The sequence below is a fragment of the Carlito syrichta genome, unplaced genomic scaffold (assembly GCF_000164805.1).
Source record: "Carlito syrichta isolate Samal-C Ts95f unplaced genomic scaffold, Tarsius_syrichta-2.0.1 Scaffold301784, whole genome shotgun sequence".
Classification (NCBI taxonomy): domain Eukaryota; kingdom Metazoa; phylum Chordata; class Mammalia; order Primates; family Tarsiidae; genus Carlito; species Carlito syrichta.
In genome coordinates, this window is record NW_007245880.1 from 453825 (window position 1) to 471198 (window position 17374).

A 17374-nucleotide genomic window follows, 5' to 3' on the forward strand; every position below is an offset into this window, starting at 1 on the left:
AGTAGGTCAATGCTGGGGTGGCCATGAGTGTGCCACTGCACTCCAGCCTGGGCGACAGCGTGAGACTCCAACTCAAAAAAAGAACAATTCAACAGCAAATGAGGTACTAATTCAGAGTAATTATTAAGATTTTCTTCCATTGTTAATCTGTCTGAACTTGTAAAAGTAACATTTGCACAGATAACCTCAAGACTTAGAGATATTGGAGAATGTTAGTATATTTTTACACTGTAGTTTGTACTGTGAATAAAAGGATTCCTTTTTTGTAGGTGTACCCACTATTTTGAATTACCCCCCAAAAATGTTTATTGAACATCTGTTCTGTGTGGTACCTCAGGAGGGATAAAAATGCATGGTCCCTTTTCAACATTGTTAGTGTTTTAAGGCTACAACCAGTTCCTAAAATAATGTAGTTGAATAAATTATAAAATAATGTAGTGAAATAAAGAAAATTAAGGAAGCATTTTGAATTTATAGACTCTCCTTTATTGAGAAAACCTGACTTTGAATCTCATTGTATTTTTTTATAAAACACCTAAATTGATGCATTTCAAAAAAGAATACCCAGTCAAAACATTTCATTCTTTAACATGTTCTGATTTTGTTAGAGAATTGGTGGAAATTTTTCTATTTTTCTTTACAAATACAGAATATAAATCGTATGAAGCAGATCTCCTCTATCACCAATCAAGAGCTAAAGATGATGCAGGAAGACCTCAATTTTAAATCTACTGAAGTGCAGAAATCACAAAGTACAGCTAGGAATTTGACGTCAGGTGAGAGAATGCCCTAGATTTTAATGTTCTTTTTTTTTCTATAACAAAGTGAAATTTTAAAAATACATCATTGTTACTTTTCAATTTTCTTTGGGAAGCCTTATTGACTGAAGTTATAATTCATGATTGCCTATCAACCTAGGCATTTCTAGTCTCAAAATTTTGTGTGACTTTTCTCATTCAATAAGCAGTATTTCTTTGGTATATTCAAAACAGTATGGATCGAATACTTGTTTCATACTTGTGCTGTATAGCCTGGGTATTGTCAAAGATAAACAAAGCTGGATGCTAGTTTAAATAGTGTTGCATTAGGGAAGGAGAGTCCAGCGTGAACTGTATTCAACTTTGATCTGTACAGAGATGACTGGGCATTTTAAAGGGAGAATGAGGGAGGAGTAAGGGGAATGAAAAATTACAAAGAACTGGTCGGTGTAAAAGCTGATTAAGCCAACTGTGGCTGTTAGCTGGCAGTTACCAAATTAGGATTCTTTCCCCCTGCAGAGACTGGGAGACTGAGGCCCTAACTTTCCTGCTGATTACATGTTAAAAGAATGGCTTTCAGGTCCTTGAAAGAGACACTCCTGGGTTGTGGGAGATGCGTACACATCTCAAAGGAGGAGAGGAAGGATTCACAACTGAAAGCCCTTTTTGGTAAATGCTTTAAGGGCTGTAGGGGCCTGTTGGCTGATGTTCGCTAGAACAAACAGTACATTCTTTTGGCAGCCTGGAGCTCCCGCAGGCAAGCACTTTGAGGAGGGCCTAGGGTCATCCTAGGGATGCTCCCCTAAGCTGATAGAAACTATGTTAGTGTTTGTTTAAATCTTTTTATGTGAATGGAGAGGGAATCTGGAGTTTTTTTAATTGGCAGAATTTGAGGCCTAGTTGAGAAGAAGGCTTAGAGCAGCCTGGCTAGAATTTGGTCAAGGAAAGAATTTTTGTCAGTATACAGAGGCTTAAAAAAAAATCCAATGTGCTTCCCCAAGAAGATTTCAACCTGGTAGAATGACGTACAGTTATAATACAATGAAATAATGCTATGACGGAAGTAAGCATAAGGAGCAGTGAAAGTACGTAGGGCACATATCCAAACCAGTCTTGGAAAGTTAGGGGAAGTGACCTAGGGAAGATGAAGTTTAATTTTAGTTAGCTTCAGCCATGCTTACTAGCATGAGACAAGAGCAGCATTGTCCAAGAGAAATCTAACGCCAACCACATATATAATTAAAATTTTCTAGTAGCTATGTTAAAAAAGTAAAAAGAAACAGGTTAATTTTATTTATTTTTAATTAAGACTTTTTTTTTATATATTTGGGGGTACATGTGCAGATTTCTTTTTTCTTTTTATTTAATCTTCAAATATTTTTTATTGCACACTCTACTGTATACCTCATTAGATTAAAACTCACATTTGTTCAAGATTTCTTGCATGTATATGTTATATGATGATGATGTCTGGGTTTTTAGTGTACCATTATCCAAATAGTAGATTTTATAACCAATAGGTAATTTTCAACCCTCACCCCCCACCTTTGTAGTTTCCAGTGTCTGTTATCCCACTCTGTATGTCCATGTGTACCCCTTGTTTAGCTCCCGTTTGCAAGTGGAAGCATGTGGTATTTGACTTCCTGTTTCTGAGTTATTTCATTTAAGATAATGTCCTCCAGTTCCATCCATATTGTTGCAAAAGACATGATATCATTCTTTTTCATGGTCAAGAAGTATTTTATGAGGCGTGTTTTACACACATACACACATACACAATTATATTTTGTTTATCCAATCCTCTGCTGATGGACACTTAGGTTGATTCCATATCATTACTATTTTGAATAGTGCTCACTAAACATATGAGTGCGGGTGCCTTTTTGCTGTAATAATTTCTTGCCCTTTGGGTATATACCCAGTAGTGGGATTGCCAGGTGAAATGGTAGTTCTGTGTTTAGTTCTTTGAGAAATCTCCATATTGTTTTCCATAAAGTCTGTGCTAATTGACATTCCCATCAACAGTGTGTTAGCATTTCCTTTTCTCTGCATCCTCCCCAATGGTTTGTAGTTTTTTGACTTTTTAGTAATAGCCATGCTGACTGGTGTGTGTGGTATCTCACTGTATTTTGTTTTTTGAGTTGGAGTCTCACTCCATCGCCCAGGCTGGAGTGCAGTGGCACGCTCACAGCCACTCCAGCGTCGACCCGTTGGGCTCAGGATATCCTTCTGCCTCAGCCTTACAAGAAGCTGGAACTACAGGTGCATGCTACCATGCCCAGCTAATTTTTTCATTTATTGTAGAGATGAGGTCTCGGCAAGTTGCCCAGGCTGTTCTTGAACCCATGGGCTCAGGCAATCCCCTTACCTCAGCCTTCCAAAGTGCTGGGATTACAGGCTTGAGCCACTGTACCTGGCCTCATTGTGGTTTTAATTTGCCTTTATCTGATGATTATTGATGTTGAGCATTTTTTTCATCAATGTGTTGGTCCCTCTATATCTTCTTTTGAAAGATGTCTATTCATAACTTTGCTCACTTTTTAATGGGGCTTTTTTGTTTTTTTTCTTGTTGAGTTGTTTGAGTGCCTTGTAGATTCTGGATATTAGCCTTTTTTTGGATGCACAGTTTGCAAATATCTTTCCATTTTGTAAGTTTCCTGTTTACTCTGTTGCTTCTTTTGTTGTGAGGAAGCTTTTTAGTTTAATTAAAACCCATTGAAACAGATAAATTTTAATAATATATTTTATTTAAACCAGTATATCAAATATTATTTTCTTGACATGTAATCTATATAAAAATGACCAAAGAATGCTGAGCATAGTGGCTCCTGCCTGTAATCCCAACACTTTAGGAGGCCAAGGCAGGAGGATAGCTTGAGGTCAGGAGTTCAAGACCAGCTTGGGCAATATAGTGGGACACTGTCCCTACCAAAAAAAAATTAGCCTGGTGTAGCTGCACGTGCATGTAGTCCCAGCTACTTGGGAGGCTGAGGCAGGAGGATTCTTTGAGCCCAGGAGTTTGAGGTTATAGTGAGCCATGATCATATCACTGTACTCCACCCTGGGTAACAGAATGAGACCCTGACTCAAAAAACTAAAAAGTGATCGAAGAGATACTTATATACTTCCAAAATTTCAGTTTGGACTTGACACATTTAAACTGCTCAAAAGGCAGCTAATGGCTGCCTTTGGGATGGTGCAAGTGGGGTTTAGAAACAAATACACAAAGTTGAGCCTAAAGAGCCTTGGATAAAGCCATGTAAATATTTGTAGGCATTTTTTTGTTTTATGAACTTTTTAATGAACTTTTTTGGTTTATGAACTTTTTGGGTTTGAACTGATGGCTTCTTACTATGGACGTTCTTTGTGTTGCTGTGTGGCAACTTTGAATTAGCTGTGTTGTCTACTTCCAATTATCTGACAGTGAGATCATGAGAAATGGAGACCTAATTACTATTTGCTAACATAAAAATGTTGAAAATTTCTTGAAATGGAATAATGGATCTACAATACTTTATCTGGATTCCTAAAATCTAAAAAGATCTTAGCAATAACCTAGCCTGATCTGAACTGACCTGAGGCTATTTATAGTCTTTAATTATCTCACCCAGTGTGACTTTTTATACTTTTGCTGCAGAAATATTCATGTGCTTGATGACAGGGTACTCTCTTAAGCCCTGCTATGGGACATATGTAATAATTAGCATATATGCTATATTACTTCTCTAAAATTCAAATAATTCTTCATTCTAAAACCTAATACCCAAGAGTTTTAGATGAGGGATTATGGACCTATAAATGCATGCTGAATGCTATTAACATACCATTGAATTAAGAGTAGTGATAGGCCAGGCATGGTGGCTCAAGCCTGTAATCCCAGCATTTGGGAGGCCAAGGAAAGAGAATTGCCAGAGCCCAGGGGTTAGAGATTAGTCTGTGTAACTTGGCGAGACGTCATCTCTACGATAAATGAAAAAATTAGCCATACATGGTGGTGCATGCTTGTAGTTCCAGAGACTTGGAAGGCTGAGGTGGAAGGATCACCTGAGCCCAGCAGGTCGAGGCTGCAGTGGCTGTGAGCGTGCCACTGCATTCCAGCCTGGGTGACAGAGTGAGACTCTGGCTAAAAAAAAAAAAAAAAAAAAGAATAGTGTACAATAGCTGTTATTTCATACATTTAAGTAAAAAAAGAATAGTGATATAGGTGTACAATAGCTGTTATTCCATATATTTAAGTAAAAAAAGAATAGTGATATAGGTGTACAATAAGCTGTTATTCCATACATTTAAGTATATTTTATGCCCAGATTTGTTTAGCGTTTGTTTGCTCTAGTTTTATGTGTATATCTGAACTATATGTCAAGCAACTAGAGGAGGTACATTCTTGATTTATACTTACTATTGGTTGGATGGTATCTTTTTTATTGTCATAAAAGCACATAATAAAATTTATCATCTCAGTTGTTTTTAAGTGTACAGTACAATGGTGTTAACTATATGTACATTGTTGTACAACGATCTCTAACTTTTTCATCTTGTAAAACGAAAACTCTATACCTTTGGAACAACAAATCCCCATTTTCCTATCCCTGATCCCTGGCAATCACAGTTCTACTTCTGTTTCTATGAGTTTGACTTCTTTATGTATGTATGTATGTTGGAGTCTCACTCCGTTGCCCAGGCTAGAGTGCAGTGGCACACTCACAGCCAACTCAGGGTCGACATGCGGGGCTCCAGTGAGTCTTCCGCCTCAGCCTTCCAAGTAGCTGAACTACAGGTGTGTACTACCACACCCGCTAGTTTTTTGATTTATTGTAGAGACGAAGTCTCGCTAAGTTGCCTGGACTCATCTCGAACCCACGGGCTTAGGCAATCCTCTCACCTCAGCCTCCTAAAATGCTGGGATTACAGGCTGAGACACCAAGCCCGGCCTAGAATTTGACTACTTGAAATACATCATATAAGTGGAGTCATACAGTCTTTGTTTTTTTGTGACTGACTTTCTTCATTTAGTATAATGTCCTCAAGATTTATCCGTGTTGTGGCTAAAAAGAATTTCCTTCGTTTTTAAGACTGAATAATGTACCATTGCTTGTATGTACCACATTTCTTTATCTATTTATAGATAGACATTTAGATTGCTCTGAATGAACCTCTTAGACATTATGAATAATGCTGAAATGAACATGGATGTGCAAATGTTTCTTCAAGATCCTGTTTTCGGTTCTTTTGTGTATATGTGACTATTTAAAAATATTTATTTATTTTTCTATAAACTAAATAATTTTGTGTTTTTATTATTCCATGTAGAAAAACTCTGTTTTGTGTTTTAGACCACAATGCTTAAGTTTTTCATTTATCTAAGGTCAATATAAATTCAGCAAGTTTTTTCATCCTTTAAACTATCTTTGTATAACAGCTGCTAAGAAATGTATGTTTTTTGAAAGATGATAATCAATATTAGGAAACAAATTCAATATTCAGGATTTTGTATATTCTTTTATACTTTGTGTTTTAAAAACAAAAAGTAAAAAAAAAGCAAACAAGAAAAACTAGTCATTATGTTTTCTCTGGAGATGTACCGTTTGAAAAAAATTGGAACCGGCTTCACTGGAGATAAAAATTTAACTTATTACAGTGATAAGGATTTTGCTGGAAAGTTTTCTTATTAAGGGTTGGATTATCTGACCCGTACAATTAATTCATTTACAGGTTATTTTCATGTTAATTTAAACCAAGCATACTTCTTCTTCTTTTCTTTCCCTAATATAATCCTCCACCTCAAGAAATTTTTTGTATCTTGAGATCACCATAGGAAGTTTATAATATTCTTGTTTACTTTTCAGAGAGAGCAGATTTTATAGACCCCTTTTGTGAGTTGTCTCCCTTTACCCTTGAGGTTATAAATGAAATCACCTGATTTTCTTAATATACTGCATGTTTTTTAATGACACAGAATTACCCCTAAGAGGGCAAAATTGCTTTTGGGAGAGAGGATGAAAAAATTTAGCTATGGTTTGTGGCCCTCCAAAGGGTCATTTTCCATAAGTAAATACATGCTACATCTGTGCTATAAAAATTTCAGGGGAGGGAAGTGATTGGGAGGAGAAAGTCTACAAAAGCCTTCCCAGGATGTCAATAATGGAAGAAAAGGGTTGAGAAACACTGGTGTACTGCATGGGTAAAGAGGCTGCAGTAGTTTTTATTTATATTTTTGGAAAGGAAACTTTAGGGAATAAACAAAAGTGCTGATGACAGAATATCTCAGAAACACTTCCCCAGGTCAAAGTGGTTCCTTCTGAGATTTTGCTACTGTGTACACACTGCTTGGTAAACTTTGCAACTTCATAGCCTATCAAAAGGAACTAGACTGCATCCTCTTCCTGTCTCTTCCCTTGGAGTAGCATTTAGCTTTTTGTTGGGGACCTGTTAAAGGAAGATAAACTTTACTTCGTACCAACCAACCATTTTCTTCAGAAAAATCAATTTGTATAGTTCTTACGTGTATATTTTTAGTATATATTCAAATTAAACTGGCAGCTAGTTTTACATAACTGTTTACTCCAAACAGTCAAAATATCTACAAGCTAAGAACATTTCCTATTAGAGCATTAAAACGGCATAAGCCTTAGTGACTTGACTCAGCACTTTGATTCTCATAAATATTTCTAACTAGTATAGATAAGAATCTAGCAAAACAATACCCTTTGCAGCAACATTTAAGTCCTGCTATATATATATATTTATGTGTATATACACATATATATTTTAATAATGTGTGTCAATATGGTTGAGTTGTAAAACTCTTAAAGGGATAAAAGGACACCCTCAAGGAAGACTGGTTTAATTATACCTACTTAAAAATTTCTGGTTAGATAACAACCTCTTTTTTTAAATCAGTGACTATTGAAGCATTGCCTTTTAGTAGTCATACTTTTTAAATATGACTATTAAATGCTTTTTCATATTTAGTATACTGAACCTTTGTTATTTGCTCAAAGTTATGCTTTCTTACCTCTAGACTTTGCACGTGCTGATTGTTTTTACTGGGACACTTTTACCTCTCCTTTGTTTGATTTTGAATCCTTAAGGCTTTGTTTTTAGAGAATTCTGTTAACCCCCTGCTACATGCTCTTATGACACCCATATACTAGTCTTTTTATGTGTACCATTTTATTATAAATGCTTATTTAATTGCCTGGTTCTACCTCTAAAATACAGCTCCTTGAATGAAAACAGTATCTCTTTTGGTTTCTGTTATACTGTTGGCACCTAGTACATAGTATATACTTTTGAATGCAAGAATGACACACACACAGATTTTGCACTTGTGGATTTGCCTTTTCACTAAAGTTATTTTTGAAACCCTTCAATCAATACTTATAGCACTTTCATGGTCATTCACAGACATGTACAGAGTGATGAAAAATTGAAACAGCCTGACATACATGTTCCCAATAGAGTCTGAAAAAGGCAGGACTCTGCCTTCTAATTTTAGTTCTTATACTATAATCAAGTTTCCTTTTTGAGGTATAGTCAAGTAGTGCCACATATTTTGCATTTTTTTGCTTTTTGCTGGTTATCATGCTATTTAAAACGGTCCCAACCAAAGTGCTGCCATGCTGTCTGGTGTTCCTAAGCTCAAGATGGTTGTGATGTGCTTTATGGAAAAAATTTATGTTTAATAAGCTTTATTCAAGAATTAAGTTATAGTGCTGTTGGCTGTGAGTTCAATGTTAATAAATCAATAACGTATAGTAAATAAAATGTTTTTAAACAGAAACACACATAAAATATGATTATGTTGGTTAGTTGACAAAAGTATGACCTACGGCTCACTGGAACCTAGCCCTTTATTTTCCCTAGGAGCAATAGTTCAGTACTTGCTAAATCATTGTTCACAGTGACTTTATAGAACATAATTACACAAATAGTGAGAATTGATTATATGTGCTATTATAAAATAGTGCTCAAATATATATATATAGTTTATATATATATAGTGTTTTATAACTTGATTTTTTTCCCCTATATATCTGTGTGTATCTGTCATGCCCCTATTAAAAATGATGGGTCTTTTTTTTTTTTTGAATCGGAGTCTCACTTTGTCACCCAGGCTGGAGTGCAGTGGCACACACATGGCCACTGCAGCCTCGACCTGCTGGGCTTATGAAGTCCTTCCGCCTCAGCCTTCCAAGTGTCTGGAACTATAGTGCATGCCATCCTGCCTGGCTAATTTTTTGATTTATTGTAGAGATGAGGTCTCACCATGTTGCCCAAGCTGGTCTCGAAACCATGGGCTCAGGCAGTCCTCTCGCCTTCACCTCTCAAAATGCTGTGATTACAGGCATGAACCACCATGCCCGGCCAATAATGGATCTTTATCTTAAATATAATTTATATGGTTAGGTAAGAAAAAAACCAATGGTTTTTTTGTTGTTGTTATTTTAAAGATGTGGGGTAAAATGGTGTATGTTCTTTTATGTTTGTCATAGCATGGAGACAAGTGTGCTAATTTATCTCAGATTAAATGGCTTACCTGGTGTATTGGTTACCTTAAATTGGTTACTGAGTGGATGAGTATATTTTTTCTTAAATCTTTCTAGTGTCTGACTGGTTATAGTGAACATATATTTGCTTTGTAGATACTTTTGTAAAATGTGATTTTTAATTATATTGCATTTCCTTATGTGAAAAGAATACAATTTTGGTTAATTATGGCCTTAAATTCCTATATTTCAGATAGTCAGCGTCTACAGTTGGATCTACAGAAAATGGAGCTTCTAGAAAGTAAGATGAATGAGGAACAGCATTCTCTAAAAACCAAAATTAAGCAAATGACAACTGATCTGGAAACATATAGTGATTTGCCAGCTCTAAAATTATCAGATGAAGAAAAGAAAAAGGTAAATGCTGACTAAGTCTTTCCAAATTGCAATTCACATGGTTTTTTTCTTGATCAATTTTAATATATTTATAGTTTATTAATGAACTATATCATTTGATATATCAGCTGAGAAAAAAATAAAAATATTTACATATGTAGTTGGAATTTAGAGTGAAAGTTTTAAACAAAAGACAAAAATTGAAAAGCAAAGTATAAGCTAGTAAATGCAGAGCATTTCAACAAATATGAACTTTGCTAAATGCAGATTTGATTATGACTCTTCCACACATAAAACTTGTCATTGACCTTCCATTGCCATTTGTATGGGATAGGGACAGATATAGCTGCAATAATAGTTATTAATTTGGTTGATATTAACATAGCTTGTAGTTCAAAGGATGTTTTTACAAACAGGTTTTAGAGTAGTTGCAGCCATGGTGGAATTTTATCAGAATACTGACACTGAAATTATTTAAGCCAAATGTGATTTATTCTGGCTTACTAGATATTTACTATAAAACCTCTTATTTACTTCTATTTGGATCTATTTAGAAATTACATCAGGAAAGAACAGTATTATTAACCCGCAGAAATGCCTTTAAGAAAATAATGGAGAAGCTAAATACAGAATATGAGGCACTAAAAACACAACTGCAAGAAAATGAGACACATTCTCAGGTAAAAAAAAAAATTTTTTTTTTTTTTTTGAGTTGGAGTCTCACTCTGTTGCCCAGACTGGAGCACTGCTCCTGGCCACTGCAGCCTCGACCTGCTGGGCTCCGGTGATCCTTCCACCTCCACCTTCCAAGTAGCCGGAATTACAGGCATGCGCTACCACCCCCGGCTGATTTTTTGATTTATTGTAGAGATGAAGTCTCGCTGCCCAGGCGGGTCTCGAACCCACGGACTCAGGCAATCCACTCACCTCAGCCTCCCAAAGGCACGGGATTACAGGCTGAGCCACCAAGTCTGGCTAAAAAAAAAAATTTTTTTTAAAGACTTTGGAATTTATTTATTATTTCGGATTATCTAGCTTATTCTCTTAGTCTGCATTTTCATCCCAAAACAATCTTTTTTTTTAATTTTTAAACTTGTTCTATATACCTTCCAGATTTTCTGGCTTTGAAGACAGCCGGTTTCTGTACTATCTCCACTTAAAATGAATTAGTCCCTGCTTTCTTACCTATATTGAAAGCCAGTTCTGTGTTAGGCACTGTCTTGGTCGTGACCATTATGATATACTGAATAACATCTTTTTAAAATTTCCAAAGTAAAACATTTCTAATCCAGAAACTTTGAACCCATAAAATTATAATACTGAGTGATCTATCACAGAAACAAAGAACTGAGTACCACATGTTCTCACTCATAAACGGACCTTGAACAATTACCATAATACTTTAAGAAAGGGTTTGGCAGTAGTGGGAAACTGCTCGGGGAGGTGGAAGGGCACATCTCATCAACAAGGGTACCTGCATATTGAACTTTGTATACCTAACCCTCAATGTACCCCACATCTTTAAAATAAAAATAAATAATAAATAATATAAACTTAACTAGAAAAAATTCCCATAAAATTTCAAATAAAATAACCCCAATGACTAATATCCCAACACCTAGAAGAGAGAATTCTTGTCATTTTAGTGTGGGTCCTTTTAGTCCACACCTCTCTCTCTCTCTCTCTCTCTCTGTCAACGCACGCACACACACAATGTATTCACACGTATTTACACATATGTATAGGTACACATTTGTTCCTATATATTTATAAAAATGATATCATATTGTACATATTATTTGGGAGCTTGTTTTTCATTATTAACTATGCATCATATGTACTAACCTATACCAAGATGTATATTTTAAAAATATCATTCTTAATAGCTTAATAATATTCACCTACATGGACATAATTTAGTCAACCAATTTACTTTCTTTGGCCATTTAGACAATTCTAGTTTTAAAGCTATTTAAATAATACTATAAAGAGTAATTCTATCCTTGAACTTGTTAATTTGCATCTTCAATTATTTACATAGAATGTACAGACATATACCTGTTGCCCCTTTTTTATATCACTTATCCTACTGATAATGACCTAAATATTAGGGTCTTCCAGAGTGAGAGCTTTGAGAGGGCAGAGACAATGTCTGTCTCATTCACTTTATTCCCAGCATTGTGCTATTATTGGCACATAGTCAATGCTCAATAAGTATTTGGTACTGACGGAATGAAGCATTATTTCTCATATGTAAAATCAGTAATTATGGTCTAAAAAAGATGGTCATTTTCATATCTAATTCATCTGTATTAGCAATTTTCACAGATGGTTTAAAATGCTAAATGCATTAAAGATTTCCTTTTTTTATATAGTAATATCATGATAGAAAAAAATAATGACATTTGATTTCCTTTACCTAGAGGCAACCATTATTAGCATTTTGGTATAATATCCTTGCAGTCTTTTATTTCCTTTGCAATCATACATGCATGTTGTTTTTACAAAAAATGAAATTATTCTATTTATATAGTCTTTAACCATTTTCTTACTTAAATTTTTTCAGGCTTTTTTCTTTTTTGGTGACATTTCTATAACATCAGATATTACATTGTATAACATTTAAAAACAGCACATACCTTATAATCTTTGCGAGAGGGATGGAATCTCATGAGAGCTTGCCACAACTACTAAATTACATATTTCATGTTTACCGGCCAGTTTATTCTGTCTGTACTTCATAATACACAAATCTAGATATAGACTTATCTTAGGTTGTTTGGAGTGGGAATGAGTGCTGAAGAAGAAACGAGACAAAGTTTTTGAAGTCATGGTCTTAAATAGTTCTTGGGAAAAATTATCAACATTTCTTATGGAATGTTGGTCCTCCTCTTCCACTGAATGAATAGATGATTTACAGTGGTAAACACTTGACAAACACCATTTCTTAGAGTCAGTCAGTGGCTTCCTTGTTTATTCCCACATTAAGTGCTAATTGTATTCCTTTTTTTTTTTTTGAGTTGGAGTCTCACTCCATCGCTCAGGCTAGAGTGCCGTGGCATGCTCATGGCCACCCCAGTGTCGACCTGCCAGGCTCCAGTGATCCTTCCATCTCAGCCTTCCAAGTAGCCGGAACTACAGGCGCATGCTACCATGCCCGGCTAATTTTTATTGATTTATTGTAGAGATGAGGTCTCACCGTGTTGCCCAGGCTAGTCTCGGACCCGTGGACTCAGGCAATCCTCTCGCCTTGACCTTCCAAAGTGTTGGGATTACAGGCTTGAGCCACCGGGCCCAGCCACTAATTGTATCCTTAATTCCATATATTGATAAATAGAAATTGTAACATAAACCACAATTTCCTGTCTTTTGGTGAATCCTAACTGATCGAATTTTGGTCTTCATATATTTTGCAACTATTTTATTAGAAACTGGCTTTTGACGTCTATAAATAATTTTACATGACAGGTTATTTACATAAGTTACAGAGAAAAAACAAGTTTCTCAAAAATAGGTTTGTGCTTCATGATGTCCTTGGAGGTTAGAAGGCAAGTAAATAATATAGATGTATAATGTAAAAGGAATTTGACAATCTGACTTAGTGTTGCTTTTATATCGTTATTCGTGTAGCACTTAAGAGATCTACTACATTATGAGAGGGCTACCTCTTTTTATGAAACAAAGAGAAGAATGTCTGGTACTTGACTTTGCAAAAGGTTATTAGAGAGTTACTGCCAAAAAGTGCTGACTGCTTCCTTAAGTCCGTCTTAACTTCAAGGTCCTATCTGGGGAAGATTGATCTGATTTGGTAGATTTAGCTGACAACATGTATAGTTCACATGATTAATGAGTTATGATTCATTCTAATATCTAAATTTACCTCTTTAGAAGAAACAGTGGGATCAGTGCTACATCAAGCCTGAACTTACACCTGAAAATAATTTTAACATGAGAATAGAAAGAAAAGTTATGAATGCTACTTCAATTATATTTTTTAAATGATCATTACTCCTTTGACATGTCCAGGCAGAACATTATTTTAGTGTTCATTTTTCAAATCATCCTTTGCTTAAAAAAAACTATGTGCATCTTAAAAAAGAAAGACTGTAACCCAGAGTTACAAGGTTAATTAAATCAGAAAAACAATTTAATTCTATAACAGTAAAATTGTCTTCTGAGGAAGCAACCATCAATATAATATCCACATTAGTTTCCTGTTGATGCTGAAACTATTGTAACAATGCCAGCTTTTTACCAGCCTCTTATAATCTTCACTCTGCAGCTCTGCTCTTATCACAGCCTGTGGAATTAGACAGGAAATTTAGCCCTGCAAATAAGGAAGTTTCTCCTATATGGCTGAACCTTTGACAGTGTTTAAATATATATTATATTTGTGGCATTAGACTTCCAGATTTCAAGGAGAGATTCCCAGCGTGTCCCATTCTTCTTTTTTAAGTTCTTTTAGGGAAAGGAAAATCACAAATTATCTATCGCTTGCCATGTATATGGATATAATAAACATTTGACATATTTTCTAATTTGATATATAGAATAAAACCTATTGTAGAATTCAACATTGTATTAATGTATTTACTATTGTTTAATATTTTCTAAGTTTTTGTTGTTGTTGTTTCCCATGGCTTGATCTCAGTATAATGCAAGGAGTTGATGAGATTAGATTTTTTTCCTAATTCTCTTTAAAGGGTAAATAGTTATTTTGAATATGGGTGCTAATTAATATTTTTATTTTATGTTTCTAGCTTAGAAATTTGGAGAGAAAGTGGCAACACCACGAGCAAAATAATTTTGTGATGAAAGAATGTATCCTTTAAAAAACTGCAAATGAATTTGACTGAGTTATTTTTTTCTAGGTATTCTTTTAAAGAGTTAGATGAAATTTAATTCAACACATACTTATCAAATACCTAATATGTACAGAACACTGAGCTAAATTGTATGGGTCATAAATGAATAAGACTTAGTTTCCACTCTGAATAGTTGGTGTATGTGTACCCCAAAGTAACTAATAGAAAGCTGGCTTTGAGATTTGCCAAAAAAGGAGTGCAAAGCCATAATGTGGCATAGTGATTAAATGTACAGGTTTTGGAGTTGGGAGATCTAGTTTTAAATGTTACTACTTACAAGTTATGGACTTTGGATGGTTTAATCTGTTTAAGCCAGAATTTTATCAGCTCTAAAATACAATTAATACTTCCTTCTCATAGAGTTGTTAGAAGAATTATATATAACCATATATAAAAACTGCATATATAGTTATATATATATACACACACTTACATTTATGCAATATATACTATATAGTTATTTTTGTTGATAATACTGGCAGCAAAGGGAGATAAACTAAGTAGGTTCATAAAAAGTCTGACTATGTTCAGCCAGTTCAATTTCATCTTATTTCTACCGAGATATTTATGTCCCTTCTTATCTTTTTGTGTGATCATAGGAGGCAGCAAGCAGCTGCAGAGGACATTTTTGTGGAATTGTAACAAACATTTCTCTAAAAGTTGTTTCCTGTTTCCTTCTTTGACCCGTTCAAAGACATCTTTGCTTGGAGGATTAGATCCCAACTCAGTGGTTCCATAGTTTCTTGTCTAGAGTGCTGCTGAACTTCACCTCATGGGCAGCATGGACCTCAGCTTACCTCCAGATAAGATGTTTTAGGGGCTCTATTTCCAGTGGTTTAAAAGCGGAAGACTTTCATTCACAATATAAGGTCAGCACTCTAGTTTTGTACAGTATAAAGTAGGTGATTTTGAAAACAGAGTGAAATCTGGAAACTTGCCTGAAGTTCTTTGTGGTACTCTAGAGCAGGGGTCCCCACCCCTGGGCCACGGACCAGTCATGGCCTGTTAGGAGCTGGGCCACATAGCAGGAGGTAAGTGGCAGGCCAGTGAGGGAAGCTTTATCTATATTTACAGCCACTCCCCATCGCTCACATTACCACCTGAGCTCCGCCTCCTGTCAGATTTGTGTTGCATTAGATTCTCATGGGAGCAAGAACCTTATTGTGAACGGTACATGTTGAGGGATCTAGGTTGCATGTTCATTATGAGAATCTAATGCCTGATGATCTGAGGTAGAGCTAAGGAGGTGATGCTGTATATTTCATCATCAATTACAATGTAATAATAATATAAAGTGCTTAATAAGTGTAATGCACTTGAATCATCCCCAAATCATCCCCCCCCCACCCACACTCTCTATAGAAAAATTGTCTTCCATGAAACTGGACCCTGTTGCCAAAAAGGTTAGGAATCACTACTCTAAACAACATGGTTCTTTTGAACATTAGATTTTTCTAAGATCAGAATTAAATTGAGATACATAGCATATTAAGTATAAAAAAGTATATAGTAGGCAGATTTTTTTGAAATAAGTTTTGCTTGACATTTTAAGTTTCAATGGATGCTTAATCAGTTAAAATAACATTGTATTTTAAAGTATTCTAATTGTGTTTTTTCTGTACCATCTTATTTTCAGTAAGAAAAATACCATATGATTTAGTTCCTTTCTGAACCACAGTTAGGTAAATATTTTTATTGACATCATTTCTCCTTAACTCATGTAATTAGTCATAGCAACCAAGAGTCAAGAGAGTGACTACCGGCCAATTATGAAAAATGTGACCAAACAGATTGCCGAGTACAATAAAACTATTGTGGATGCTCTACATAGCACTGGCAGAAACTGAATCTAAATCAACTGAAAGTCTCTAAAGTATCTTCTTGTTGCTAAACTTGGTAAAAACTGACTAAAAACAAAACCAAAAAAAAAGCTTACCATTGAAGAGTTTCACCTAAAATTTCTGAATGCTGCAATTTTTTAAATCTCTTTAAAGAGTGACATTTTAAATCATATATTAGTTCAATAAATAGTTTGCAAGAAATATGTCATCTCCTTTTTTATGATATTTGTATTTATTGGTGATAAAAATGTCTCAGGCCAGGTGTGGTGGTTTGTGTCTATAATCCTAGCACTTTGGGAAGCTAAGGTGGGAAGATTGCCTGAGTCCAAGAATTCGAGACCAGACTGGGCAATATAGTGAGACCTCATCTCTACAAAGAATCACAAAATTAGCCAGGTGTGGTTACACACACCTGTAGTCCCAGCTACTTGGGAGGTTAAGATGGAAGGATCACCTGAATCCAGGAGGTGGAGGCTGCGGTGAGCTGTGATTGTGCCACTACACTCCAGCCTGAACAACAGAGTGAGATTCTGACTCAAAAAACCAAACCAAAACAAAACAAAACAAAACAAAACTGTCTAGAACCAAGAGGAAAAGAAACTGAAAGTGACCATCGAGATTTATTTAGTTGGTGTAATTTATCTGTGGCGGCAAATGAGATCATCTTTTCATGTATCAGCTCTAGGAGGGGTGCATGGGGTATGATTCTGATTTTGCACTTATATCAACCATATCAATTTTTGCTACTGGAAAAATACTGTAAGATAGAAGGGAGATTATTAGCTTTGAGCCTTCTCAAATAGGGCATATTTGACGTATATTGGATTATATAAGGTTACAGGTAAATATATCACATGCATTCTTCATATATCAGTTATCCCTAAAGATTTAGAATTTAAAAATTTTAATCTTTGTGTTCTAAAAATATTTTTTCACATATTTGTACACGGAAGAACATGAAGTTTAAGAGAAATTCTGTACTTATGGTGGGCTATACTAGTGTCTGCTGCTGTTCATTTTCACCC

At 35.2% G+C, this 17374-nt stretch overlaps 1 protein-coding gene across 1 annotated transcript in view; it reads left to right on the top strand.

The window, feature by feature from the left end:
* IFT74 (intraflagellar transport 74) overlaps window positions 1–16545 on the top strand; it is a 115954-nt gene extending 99409 nt beyond the window's left edge. Inside the window, exons 16-20 of the mRNA XM_008055228.1 lie at window positions 650–776; window positions 9501–9664; window positions 10198–10323; window positions 14404–14464; window positions 16237–16545. Coding sequence (XP_008053419.1) covers window positions 650–776; window positions 9501–9664; window positions 10198–10323; window positions 14404–14464; window positions 16237–16355 — 597 coding nt within the window. The 3' untranslated portion in view covers window positions 16356–16545. The remainder of the gene's footprint in view (window positions 1–649; window positions 777–9500; window positions 9665–10197; window positions 10324–14403; window positions 14465–16236) is intronic.
* Window positions 16546–17374: the final 829 nt, after the last annotated feature.